At 46.4% G+C, this 13,226-nt stretch overlaps 1 protein-coding gene across 5 annotated transcripts in view; it reads right to left on the reverse strand.

Moving 5' to 3' along the window:
* Nucleotides 1-169: 169 nt before the first annotated feature.
* Nucleotides 170-13,226, reverse strand: part of STAT6 (signal transducer and activator of transcription 6) — a 54,383-nt gene continuing 41,326 nt past the window's right edge. For all 5 annotated transcript variants that reach the window (XM_028721263.2, XM_077923757.1, XM_077923756.1 and 2 more), the window contains exons 13-21: nt 12,522-12,728; nt 12,345-12,439; nt 11,652-11,788; nt 7,021-7,158; nt 5,410-5,470; nt 4,219-4,314; nt 3,503-3,580; nt 1,676-1,843; nt 170-1,071 (exon numbers count right to left, since the gene is read on the reverse strand). In XM_028721263.2, coding sequence (XP_028577096.2) covers nt 975-1,071; nt 1,676-1,843; nt 3,503-3,580; nt 4,219-4,314; nt 5,410-5,470; nt 7,021-7,158; nt 11,652-11,788; nt 12,345-12,439; nt 12,522-12,728 — 1,077 coding nt within the window. In that variant the 3' untranslated portion in view covers nt 170-974. The remainder of the gene's footprint in view (nt 1,072-1,675; nt 1,844-3,502; nt 3,581-4,218; nt 4,315-5,409; nt 5,471-7,020; nt 7,159-11,651; nt 11,789-12,344; nt 12,440-12,521; nt 12,729-13,226) is intronic.

Raw genomic sequence — 13,226 nt, forward strand, 5'->3', positions numbered from 1 at the left:
CTTCCCCAGGAATGAGAAAGGACAGGGGATTTTTACCCCACCTGGGTCTCTCACAGCCCAAAAGTCATACCATCACTGCTTGGGAATGGGATAGTTCTGGAATATGCACTTGGTAGTGGATCTTGGTCCCACCCAACCAGGCGAAAGTAGAAGGTCTGATGGGGAGAAGTGGCATCTGTGGGTTTTTAATTCTGGGAGTCTTCTGCAGCAGAAAAACAGAACCCAGGATAGAAGAGCCAGTTGGAGTAATCCCACCTGCCCAGAGTAGATAGAGGAAAGCTCCAGCAGTCCAGTGAAGGATCCAAGTCTCTAGTTCCTGAGAAAAATACCCTCTCTCTCCTGTCTGGGCTGCTGGTGGGGAAAGAAATCCACCCCATGTTTTGCAGAAGGAACCACTTCCATGGCAAGCAGGAAAGCATCCAGGGCTATATTGGCCCCTCCCCAAAGGACAGTGCCAAGCAGCAAGCAAATGTGAGCCTCAGCCCTGCTCCAAAGCAGTGGCACTAGCGCAGTCCTAGCTCAGCAGTACAGCACCAGCTTTGGATACAACAAGTCCCAGGTTCAGTCACTGGCATCTCCATGTAGGACTGGGAAAGCCCTTAGTCTGAGCTGCTGCCAGTCAGCGTAGGAAATGCTGAGCTAGACGAACTAAGGGTCTAACCTGGAGTAAGGCAGCTTCCTATGTGACTTCCCTGGATAATTGGCATAATTGGCAAGAATCCCTTGACAGCACATATCATTTCGCGGATCTGGCCCATCACAGAATCAAAGCTGCCCTTGATTTAAGCAAGGAGAGGAGGGTCCTGGGAGAGGGAGGGCACGCCTGGAGCCAGGGGAGGAGCGTCCTGTGCCCCACAAGGATTTAGGGGGCATCAACCACCACTGCTCTGGGAGCATGTCCAGTCTTTGATTGCTGTGCAGTCCATAAAAGTCCCCAGAAAGCATTAGATGAAAAGGCTATGAACAGATGCTGATCACCCCAGATTCTGATGATAGCGATTCATTTCTGACTCGGGATGTAGCAGATGGGCCAGCTCCTCGTCGGAAGGTGGGGAAATGGTCTCAGGCACCCTAGGGAGGGAAAGGAGAAGGTGGGCAAAAGGAGGATGCAGCCCTCTTGAAACATGTCCACAAAGAGATGTAGTGGCAAAGCACCTCCTTCGCGCTCTGTCTCCATGCCCCACTGTCTGTAGAGACACTCGGCTTCACTAGGTTCCAGGACTGAGCATGGCATCTACTCTGAACCTCATCAGCAGTCAAGTTACGCCCATCAAAGCTACTCCTGCTCCTCTTGGACCTGTTCCCACCTCTCCCTTTCACCCACATCCTGCTGAATTATCCCATACACTTGAATTTCCAACTCACACACTTGCAACCATCCCCCTCCCACAACCTTCCTAAAATTGGAGCATGCCTGTATTATATATTTAAACTACTTTCCCACCTCCTTAACCTTTCAGAAGCTCCCAGCTAAGAAATGCTGCAAATTGTAGGACAATGAAAAGGCAAGTAACTGATAGTGCTGCAAGCTACTAATTCCTAGGATTCTTTGGCCCTCAGACTCAGTCACAGGAGGAGGCAGCACAACAGGAAAAGCTTATCAACTGCAGGCAGTGGAGAGAAGGAGCCTTGGCCTCCTCAACCTTTATCCTTGCCCATGACTCGCTACACTTACCTTATCAGATTTGGTAGCACTGGGAATGAAAGATCCCTAACATAGGATGTGGAGTTCTCACTGTGTGAGCAGTCCAGTGGCATTTCCACATCATGAGGCATGGGGTAGGCATCCATTGAGCCAAGGGGTGAAGAACTTCCCAGGGAGTAAGGGCAGCCCATTAATTCACTGTAGGAAGCAAAAGAAGAACTGAGTGGAAACATGTCCAACTTAAGAGAGTCACGGAGAAAGGAACAGAACGTGTGTGTGTGCGTGTGTGTGTGTGTGCGTGCGCATGCACAATTAGATTCCAACCCCCATAAGCCTTAGCCAGCATGGCTAATAGTCAGGGATTACAGAAGCTATAGTACAACAACATCTGGGAGAGGCATCTAATGGGTTAGAAGTCCTGTTCTAACTCTCCCACAAAGCAATAGCTTAAGCTAAAGCTGGCTGGCTGGCTAGTGGGGCTGATAATGATGTTCAGGGCTTTTGCCTTCTAAGCAGTATTCTTGCTGGAAAACCAAAAGAAGCACTAGCTTAACTGGGCAAAACTCTAAGTAGCCTTAGTGCTAGGAAAATGCACACAGAAATATATTTATTTAATATATAGAATGTTCCCAACATCACTATATTATGCTGAGGAGCCAAAATGCATTCACTGAATGCAGCGAATTGTCTCTTGATGAATAGATGAGGTATTTAAACTGGGTTCCACATATGCTAATATTGTGCATGGTGCTGTTTCGTTTGCTTTAATATTGTATGCATTAACTAGCAGCCTTGCAGTCAGCATTGCTTGGGAATTCTAAAAAACAAAGAAACACAGCATGGTTTTGAAACCAGTGGTTAAAATCAGTGTAAGCTTGAAAGGCCCAGCCCATTGTGATTCAAAATGGCATCCAATTGTAGATGAAAATTTAATCTCAGGGACCATCATTCAAAATTTGGTTACAATACCTTCAGAGGTGCCCGAATGCACAGTTATCAAGCAGCTTTCATATACATACACAAAACCTAAACCTTAGACCTCACCAACCCTGCATCTCCCTCCCCTTGCAGACTGCTCTCCCCAAAACGTCACCGCTTATTTGCCCCCCCCAACCCCACATCCTTTTCAGCTCATCCCATTCATTTCTGCTCACCCAAACTGTCCTCTTCATTGCCCTCCTCTCTAGCAGTGGCACTGTGGGAAGGTTTGCCAAGCTCACCCTGCAGTGATCTGGCCTCCTATGTTGTATTGTGCCCACCTGCTTCCATTTGCCTCCAATTACCTCCTCCTTGCTCCCTTGCTGGTCTCAGACACCTGCCTGCTTGGTCAAACAACACCCCCTCCTCTTATAAAGCTCAGCGAAACTGCAGCCTAGACAAGCCAAAGAGGAACAGGAAGGACAAGACAGGTCAGCTCCTTTAGCAACCATCCTGCTCTGCTGCTGCTCTCCTCCTCCTCAACCTCTTGGCACTGCTGAGGCCAAACACCAACACTGGTGTGAAGTGTGAAGTATGTAGTAGTAGTAGTAGCAGCAGCAGCAGAGCAGCAGTTCCAACAGCTGCCTCAGCCTGTCCTGTTCCTCTGCAGCTTCCTGGGCTCATCTGCCTGCCTGGGCTGTGAGCCTGCTGTTCTGTCACCCATGCTGCAGTTTGCGTGGCCACATGAGCTGCAACATGACAAAGGACCACTGCAAATATAGTACAGACACACTACCCTGGATCTCTAGGTTTTGCCAGGTAGGAAGAGAACAGGCTGTTGGTATGTTTGCCCCCAGTGGGGCTCATTTGTAACATTCAATCTGACACTCATTCACACACAAAAAGCAAAGACGTCTGCAATTAGGGAACGATTCTTACGGCAGCAAGTTCGGACTTCCATATGTTGTATTGATGGAGGGAGACATGCCCATAGGTTGCGCAATCATCAGATGAGGACTGTGGAAAGACAGAGCAAGGATATGTTAAACATATCCCAAAGGAACAGCAAGTTGGAGATCCTATCCTATCCCAAACTCTGGAATGGACATGCAGAGCTGGGGTCATAGAATCACAGAGCTGTAAGGGACTGCAAGGGTGATTAAAAAAAGAAATCCCACCCTTATTACTTTATTTATTCATTGCACGTTTATCTGTCCCTTCCTCCAGAAATCTAGGACAGTATCGATGGTGGTGCTTTTGCTCTCACCACCCTGTTAGGTAGATTAGGCAGAGAGAGGCTGACTGAGCCAAGGTCACCCAGGACAGTTGCTCTACAACCTCAGATCCCCAGGTGTAGTTGGGCTCCAACTCCCACCGTCCCCAGCCAACTTAGCCAACGGCTTAAAGTCCTGGCAACTATAGTCCCCCACAAAGCTACAATTCCCAGTGCCCTGAACAAACTACAGTTCCAATTATTATTATTTTTTTGTGGGGGGGAGTCGTGTTTTAAATGTGCATCAAGCATATGGTTGGAGTGAGGTGCACGCAGGTCCTCCCCACTCCTAAAGGATGATGGAAAGTTATTGAGAGTTTAGTGCTGTTTCACATGCACAGTTACTGGACAAAAATGGCAGGATTCATAGCAGAGGACTTACTCATAAGAAGGACCAGATGAGATTCCAGGATTCATGCTAAGGTTGCTTGTGGAGCCACCTGGGGTGTGACTCAATGAACCAGCGAATGAGCAAGGTCTGGAATTCAACATAGTTTTGGTATCAACATACATTTATTTATTTGCTTGCTTATTTATTTATTTAACATTCTTTCATTTATTTATTTCCCGCCCTTTAGGATACAAATCAAAGCTGTTTATTAGGATGGCAGTTTGGAGACAAAATCAGGGTTTTACTATCTGACCACAGTTATCTGCCCATTGCCCTGTTTCTAACATCTAAATACAGTACCAAAATGCTCAAAAGAAATATAAGAGAAGCCAGAGACCAAGTGTGGAGGTTGCTCTGGGCTCCCTCATTTCTCTTCTCCATGAATTAATTTAGACTACAGCTTATGCTGTAAAGTGCAATATACACCAATGATGAACCACCAAGAACAATACACTTCTAGTCAATACAGTAGCTGCTGCTCTCATTAAGGCGCTCTTAGGTGGTGGCCCAGGGGATGGAGTCCCAAGTCTCTTGCAGTGAGGCCTAGACCTCCTGTTCCCACTTTCCCCCTTTTTTGGTTCTGTTTCTTATTTTTCCAATATTAAATACACTTCTCCAGATTTCCACCAGCAGTCTGCTTTTCTTTAGTCTTCATGGAAATTCAGCAGCATTTTAGTATTGATTTCTCTTACACGTTTGCAATTCTGTCTAATACAAACATTTTTGCAGTGCAATTTCCGACAATATAATTCATTTGTGAATGTTGTTTTCACTAATATATGCATTTTCATGAACACTTTATCTCAGAATATGCAGTTTTGTAAACATTACAATTGCATTGCAACAGTCAGAAAAATGCAAATTTTGAAGGATGGCTGTGCCCCGGCTTCTCACTGTTTCAAAAAGTGCAAATTAGGCCATTTTGTTTTGCAACATAAACTGAATCAAAATTCTCCCCATCCATACTGAGCATATTGCTTGCCACCTACTATCTTTAGTTTCCCAGCTGCATTTATACATATAAATCAACATATTAATACTTTTTTTGCAAATGTGTGCCCTGGGCCCTTTCACCTATTTAGGAATATCTCCAACACATATACACTGCAACCCAAGACAAGAAAGCCTCGTGAGAAGAAGCAGGGCAGTTTTCACCAGAAGTGTAAAAATCCACCCACTTACACATCCACGGTCATCTTCATCTTCGCTGGCTGGTACTCTTTGTTCTTCTTTGGTGGGTCTACTGTGGGAGGAAACACACTCAGTGTTCATTCCTCTCAACACACAAATAGGTATCACCCCCCCCCCGTTTTTCTATAAGATGAGATTCGCAGTGATTTTTACATCCCTCTACAGGAGGGATGGGGAACCTGTGACTCTCCAAATGCCGCTGGACTTCAGCCCAACATCCCAAGATAACTCAGGCTTTTGACCCATAACTTGAATGGAACATGGGTATGTTCTTAGCCTCTTCCTTTTTTAGCAAAAAATAAATAAATTAGTTATTCAAATTTACATGTACAAACAGCAAGAATGAGGAGACATGAAAACAGGAAATGACCATATTGAGTAAAATTACATAAAATTGGGGGGGGGGGGTTACATAAAACATCCTAACCTGTCTTAACCAGGGTCAATGGACTTTTCTTCTGCTTGTCTTTTTTTAGTGGGGTGGGCTGAGTTCTGCCCTTTTTTATATATTACCAATGAACATTTTGGGCTCTTGTTTTATTCTTGTTCTAATTCTTGGTTTAATTGTTTGTGTGTTTTTGGGAAACATTAAAAAATGCCCATTTGAGGCACTTTCACAAAGTAATAACGATAAAACAATTTACTACTAGCAGAATAAAGATACCACCAATGAAAGGCCTGCTTTCCTCGGCGGAAGGAGGTCTCTGTAGTTTTAGATATAACAAAAGGGCTGCTTGCTGCTGTCCAGGTTGGGGCGAAGGAAAGAGATGTGCATATATGGCAGACAGCCCTTCACCCCTTGCACATTCTGGGTGGGAAGAGGGAAAAGGACAAGGCTGCTGGATCATTGCCACATGATGAGGTGAGGAGGAGGTGAGGAGAAACTGCACACAATCCCACTACCTCAAGTACAGAAGGATTAAAAATTGGGTGCTCAAGTGGCCCAAGAGCACCCAGACTCAGACCCAGGCAGAAAGGGCAGAGAGAGCAAGGCCAAAAAGTGGAAACTGCAAATGGGCGGCTCCCCTGCCCCAGGAGGAGAGGAGAACCCACCCACTGTTCCGGTGCCCCAGGGACATGTGGTTCAACACCTGAGTGCGCGCCGACAGTGGAAGAAAGTTGTTCAGCAAAACAAAAACTAAAACCTCAGCCAATCCCCTGCCCACCCCACCTCAGCCCTGATGAAGATATGTTGGCCGGGGAGAAGAGAGGTAAGCCCTTCAAAAACACACATACAGAAATCAAGATTAAAAAAGTGTCTGACTCAAAAAAGTTGATGAGCTCAGCTAGTGCAACCACAACAGTTATGCCCCTTGCCCTGGAGTGGATATTCTGAGGAGGAAGGACTAACTTGGAAGTCTGGAATGCAGGAGAAAGGCTAGTTTTCAGCTGTGACTTTTGAATGTGGCCATTAAGTTAATAAATACAAGGGAATACAGTTTTCCAATTGTTTTAGAATTTGGGATGCAAATACTTTGCAGCAATGAATGAATGAATAAAAGAAATAAATAAATGAAATAATGGGCCTTCTACTGGCCTTAAAAAGCTGAGGCCAGGTCCCTCTGGCTGCAAGCAAATAAGGTTCCCCCTGCCCTCACTCACCTCTCCTGAAAGCCTCGTGTTTAGGCCTGTCAGGATACAGGATCTCAAGCTGCGGCAGATCCAGAACACAGTCAGCAAGGTTACAGATGATCAGCTGCTTGGTTGTGAATGGCTGGATGTTCTCCACCTGAGTGGAACCTGAGCCAGGTGGGGGAAAAGCAGCACAGGAAGAAACCAGTATATCAGTCCACCGCAGAAAGCAGTTGCCTGCTATCTTGAACACTGTCATTCATCCTTACTGTCAGGGGGCCAGCCAGCAATAAATCACATGAAGTTAACTTTTTATTAGAAGAAACAAGGCCTGCACAGGGGAGCCATACCTAGTGAGCACAGCAACTCTTCTCGGTAGGTTTTGCCTCTATAAGGCAGTTGTGGAGACTGCAGGTCCCCGCCCTCCCACAGCTAAGGCCAACATTTGGTCCCCCTCCCAACCTCTTGCCTTCCATTCTGCTCAATTCACTACATCACAGTTGCAACGCCCTGCGGCACCCACTGAGCTCAGCACCCAGGGCAGGGGAACCAGCCGCGCTGCCCTAAACCCACCTCTGACTGGACTGCATCTCCTCCACTTTCTGACCCGTTGTCACTTAACGTGACATGCATTTTTGACCATGTACTTTGCATTAAACAAATGAATGCATTTAGCAGCTTCTCAGGACAAGAGTTGTTATCTTACTTCCTTGGCAAATGTCCCTCACGCACAGCAGGAAGTTCTACTGTTTTAGACAGCAGAACTAGTCTCTTTCCCAAAGTTTCTCCAATTCAGCACAGAATCTCCTCTTACTCCGAAACCCTCCCTTTTACATGAATTTGGTGAGAGCAAAACGCATTTAACAGCTGGGTTTAGACAGAAATGAGGGCAATTTGAGCTCCAACTACGTACCTACACTCTCAAGGCAGCTATGTTGGATTTGGACCACAGGCCTAAAGGGTTTTTTTATGCCTTGGTGCAAGCTTGGAGGCACAGAAGCTCCATCCCTGCTTCTTGGTCAGAGCTCCTACAAAAATGCAGCTGTATTCCACTGCTCCTCACCCTCTTGGGCCTTGGCGAGGTAATTTCTGATACCTGTCATTTCTTATAGCAGCAGGGGCATTTTATCTCTTTTGTTTGTTTGTTTGTTTGTTTAGTAGAAAGCACGCATTTTAATTATTATTTTTCTTTGCCCCTCCTCTTGCTTTTATTTTTTTAATGTATTTTTATTAAAGATTTTCTTAATTTACAAAGGTATGTGCAATGTCTCTCTCTCATATTTTTTCCCCATGTAACTTTTTTTTTTACAAATCGGTTTCATTTGTTGAGACATTAGGAAGAATAGGGGGGGGAAGGTGGGGGGAGATGAGTAGGTGTGGGGTCGGGTGGTGATGTTTCTATTTTACTTAATATATGTGGGGTTTTGTGTCAACATTGCTTGTGCAGGTTCTCTGCTGTTCACTTATGTTCCTTTGGTGGTGAGAGAGGTTGGGGGTTGGCCTAGGGTGTGGCTGTTCATTTGTGGTTGGCTGTGGTGGTCTTTGTTTTCATGTGTGAGTGGGGTGGGTGGGTGTTTTGGATCAGGTTAGCCATATTGATTTGTATGCTGTTGGTGGATTGTCATTGTCTTGTTGGACTGTGTATGTGATAAAGGGGAGCCATACTGGGGTAAAGGTGTCTTCTTCTATTTGTCCCCGTGTCAGTTTCAGTTTATTGGTTAATTTTTCCTAGTAAGGCTGTTTCCCATACTATTTGGTACCATTGGTCTATGCTTACTCCTGACAGGTCTCTCCAGTGTCTGGTTATGTTTCTGGCTGCTGAGGTTATGAGGTGGGTGGCTTATGAGTTCTTTGTGGTGTAAGTGGGTGTAAGTTGTCTTGGAAGATGTTTAGTAGGGTCAGTTTTGGGGTGATTTCTAATACTTGCTTGGTTATTTTACATATTTCTCGTACGGCTGTTGTTCAGAATAGTTGGATTTTGGGACACTCCCACCACATGTGGAGGTATGTGCCTGTGGAGGTGCACCCTCTCCACCATTTTGGTGAGGTTCCTGGGCGTATTAGTGCTAGTTTTCTTGGTATTAGGTACCACCTGTAGGTGATTTTCAGAGTGAGTTCTTTTCTTTTTGATATGGATTTAAAGTGGGGTTTAGACCACATTCTGGTCCATTGAGTGGAGTTAAACTCAGGGGCCAGAGGGAAAGCAGGCGGAGCTATGAATGCAAATATTATCTCTGCACATGAGGCTGCAAATATTTTCTCCAGCCACACAGAGGTTTCCACAGACAAATTTCTCCATCCTAGCAAGCAAAAGTATATCAGGTCAAGGACACATTCCAGCCAGGCAAAAGCACTCAAGGAGGGCAAGGAGTAGGGTTGGCAAGGGTTGGGGCCTACAAAGAGTCCCAAGGGCCTGCTAGAGAGGAACATTTAGCCCCCAGGCCTGAGTTCCTTCACCCACGCCACAGAAAGAGGGCCCCTGGCTGAATCTAGGCTGGGTAAGAGCAGCTTCCACAAGCCCTCCATGTTTTTTCCTGTGGTGTCACACTGTAAGCTCCTCATGAGGAGAGCTGGGAGGAGGGAAGAAGAAGAAGAGAAGAGTTTGGATTTGATATCCCGCCTTTCACTCCCTTTAAGGAGTCTCAAAGTGGCTAACATTCTCCTTTCCCTTCCTCCCCCACAACAAACACTCTATGAGGTGAGTGGGGCTGAGAGACTTCAGAGGAGTGTGACTAGCCCAGCAGCTGCATGTGGAGGAGCGGAGACGCGAACCCGGTTCCCCAGATTACGAGTCTACCGCTCTTAACCATTACCCCACGCTGCAACCTACCCCTTAAAGATGGAGCCACTCTTCCCCAGCCCTTCAGCAAGAGGACATCTAGTACTCCTTGAGATGTTTGTTCAAATGCTGCAGAGTTCAGAGGGAAGCAGCTTCCTCTTTAATAAAGGACACACCACAAAACCAGGAAGTGAAGCACCAGTAGTGGCCGTACCCAGGATGTGGTACAAACTCACTAGCTCGTTCCCCTTGGCAATTCCTTCCGCAGCTGGAGGCAGCAGTGCTTCTGAATGCCAGTTGCAGGAAACCACAGGATGGGAGAGAGCTCCTGTGCTGAAATTCTGCTGGTGGGTTTCCCCCAGGCATCTAGCTGGCCACTGTGAGAATAGGATGCTGGACTAGATGGGCCATTGGCCTGATCCAGTAGGCAATTCTTATGAAGCTTTTAATGTTTGATTTTTTTGTTTTATTTGTATTTTTTGCTGGAAGCTGCCCAGAGTAGCTGGGGCAACCTAGTCAGATGGGTGGAGTACAATAAATAAAATTATTATTGCTATTGTTATTATTATTTTCTTATAAAAACAAAGATGGAGAAAGCACACATAACCTCTATTCCTCACACCATTTCATTTCCAGCCACAGATAACTGGCCAGCCTCTGCCAGAGTGGGTGTTGGGGGACGGGGACTGCTGTAAGGGACGAGTATTCACTTTGCATGCATAAGGTCTCAAGTTTAATTTCTGGCATCTTTAAAAGATTTCAGATAGCAGAGCTGGGAATAAAACCATACAAGGCTGAATGGGGTGATTCTAAACAGAGCAACGTGCTATGTTGATGCTGACACCGTGTGCTCCTGTAAGCAACCTGCTCTCACTTAATGCAACACTTGTAACACAGACCTGTGGCTCTCCACATGTTGCTGGACTCCAGCTCCCATCATGCCTGACCACTGGCCATGCTGCCCAGGGCTGATGGGAATTGGAGTTCTATTACGTCCAAAGGGCCTCAAATTCCCCAGCCCGGTTCTGACACCAGAACTGTCTTAACACTGTGAGGACAGGCCAGGAATCAGCACGGGAGAAAGCCCACAACTGAAAGCTGGCTGGCAGAAAGCTAGAATGCCTTCGGACCCCTGCCCAAATCAGAACCAGGGCTGAAGGCATAAGTTCTTGTCTACCAATCCATTTCCAAACCAGAACAGCAAGGGAGAATGCTAGTTTCTAAAGCACTGGCGGACAAACAGCGTGAGCCCAACATATTGACTCACATGTAAGACCTAATTGGCTCAGTGGGTCTCACTCCTAAGTAAAGATGCATAGGCTTGCAGCCAAGGTGATTTTAAAAACAAAACAAACCCCTCTGACTCCGGGGTGGGGGCTTAGACAGGGGATCCTTAGGGAGGGGCAAATCTGTCAGTTTGGGTTTCTTTCACTTCCTCATTTTTCCAGTTCATTAAGTTCAGCTCTTTGTATTTCCACATCAGCTTGTGTGTATTTTTTAAGACCTCATGAAAATTTAGCAGCATGTTAGTGCTCATTTCTCGCAATTTGTATGCTATTTTGTTCAATGCACCTTTTTTCCAAAACGATTTTCCTTTATATAATGCTTTGTTGTATGCTGTTTTCACTCATATATGCATTTATACACATGTTGCCATAGTGGGCACATTTTGTGGTTGGAGAACTATATTGCAACATTCAGAGGACTGTGATTTGCGAAAGACAGTTGTGCTCAGTTTCTTGTTGTTTTTGTTTCAGAAAGTGCAAATTAGATAGGTCCGTTTATAAATGCAAAGTGAATCAACCCCCCTCCCCCAACGATCCCCTACAGCTCTAGCTGAGGCAAGAGGAAGCCAGCCCTGCTGTCCTACGCGAAGCCGTACCGTCCAGAGCGTATGTGACGTAGGCAATGCTAATGCCACCAATCTCGGAGTCACTGAAGCGCAGCAGGAAAGTGCCGGGTGGAGCATTGCTCAGGCAGCTGAAAACATACTGCTTGCTGATAAAGCCCATGATGAGTCTGTGTGGGAGAGACGGACACAAAGAGAGAAAGAAGGGCGGGGGGGTAGGGATTTAAAAGATCAGCCTTTTTGTGATAAGGAAAAATGATGGGGGGGGGGAGCACTGGAAAGTGTGGAATATCACTTGCTTTGATGAAATGTCATCTAATCTCTGCACAAGCAAATCAGAATGACTGCTCAGCACAAAGTCAGTGTTGTCTAATCTCCCTGCAAATGAATCAGGGTGAATGCTGAACAAACACCTGGAAACCCCCCCAGTCAGAAGAGCCCTGCTGACCCTGAGGCCTGTGAGTTTTTTCAGCTCTGGGAAAGGGAAGGAAACACCAGCTGTGACTTTCAGCCTAGGGACCGCTAGTTCAGAAGTGGTGCCACAGACCCTTCTCCTAACACCCTGGAGGACCCTCCCCCTCATCTTCTTAACAGCCCTGTGAGGTAAGCTAAGCTGAGAGATAGTGACCGGCCCAAGGTTACCCCATGATGTTCTCCTCAGGCCTAGTCCAACACTTTTACTGGCTAATTACACCACACAGTGGCTCAGTCCAGTTGCTTTCTTACCGGTCAGACCAGTAATCCTTCAAGTGCTTCTTTGTGAGGTAGAGAATCCCATCAAACCACTGCCAGAAGGTGAATCCTCGGCCAGGAAGAATCTCCTGTAAAGGGAAAAGGTGAGTGAGTAAAGGAAGGGAGGGAACCAGGGAGGCCCCACCTTCCTTACAAAACCCACTGAGGGACCTTATTGAACTGGGACCACGAGACTTGGCGCTTCTGGAATTCCTCAGGGCTGGCGTTGCTGTCACCAAAGATCTTCTGAGCCAAGAAGTAGTAGTGCTCCTTGAGCAGCCCTTTAGTTGTCTCCACCTCAGCCATGAACTTCTGGTTGAGAGTCTCACACATGGACTCCCAGCTGACACGCTCGGCTACCATGAAAGGGATGCGATTCTGGAATAGGCCAGAGAGAGAGAACCTCATGGCAATGCAGAAACACACACAGAACAAACCACCAGAAGCAGCAGCAGGAGGAGAATGCACATTCATAATCTCTCCCACTCTTTGGTCTTCCCCGCCCACCTCACAATGGCAACGGCACACAAAATAACAGCAAAGGAGTAGCCCAAACTAAGAACAGACTCTATTATGTCCTACCTACAAGCTTCCCCTGCATAGCCAATATTCTCACTCACTTTGCACTCATGGGGGCAGGACTAGGCTTCCATGTTACATTACTGGCCTGGCATGAAGTTTTTCTCCCTCTCTCATCATATTGAGAGGTGGGGACATCCAATAAAGCTGAATGCAGGAAGATTTGGGGCAGGTAAAAGAAAGTCCTCACATAACTGAACTATGGAATTCTCTCTCACTTGGATGTCTTTAGAAGAGGATTAGACAAATTCATGGAGGAAGACAGGGCTATCGATGGCTACTAGTCATGATGGCTAA

Source organism: Podarcis muralis, chromosome 2, assembly GCF_964188315.1.
Source record: "Podarcis muralis chromosome 2, rPodMur119.hap1.1, whole genome shotgun sequence".
In the NCBI taxonomy this organism is placed as follows: Eukaryota; Metazoa; Chordata; class Lepidosauria; order Squamata; family Lacertidae; genus Podarcis; species Podarcis muralis.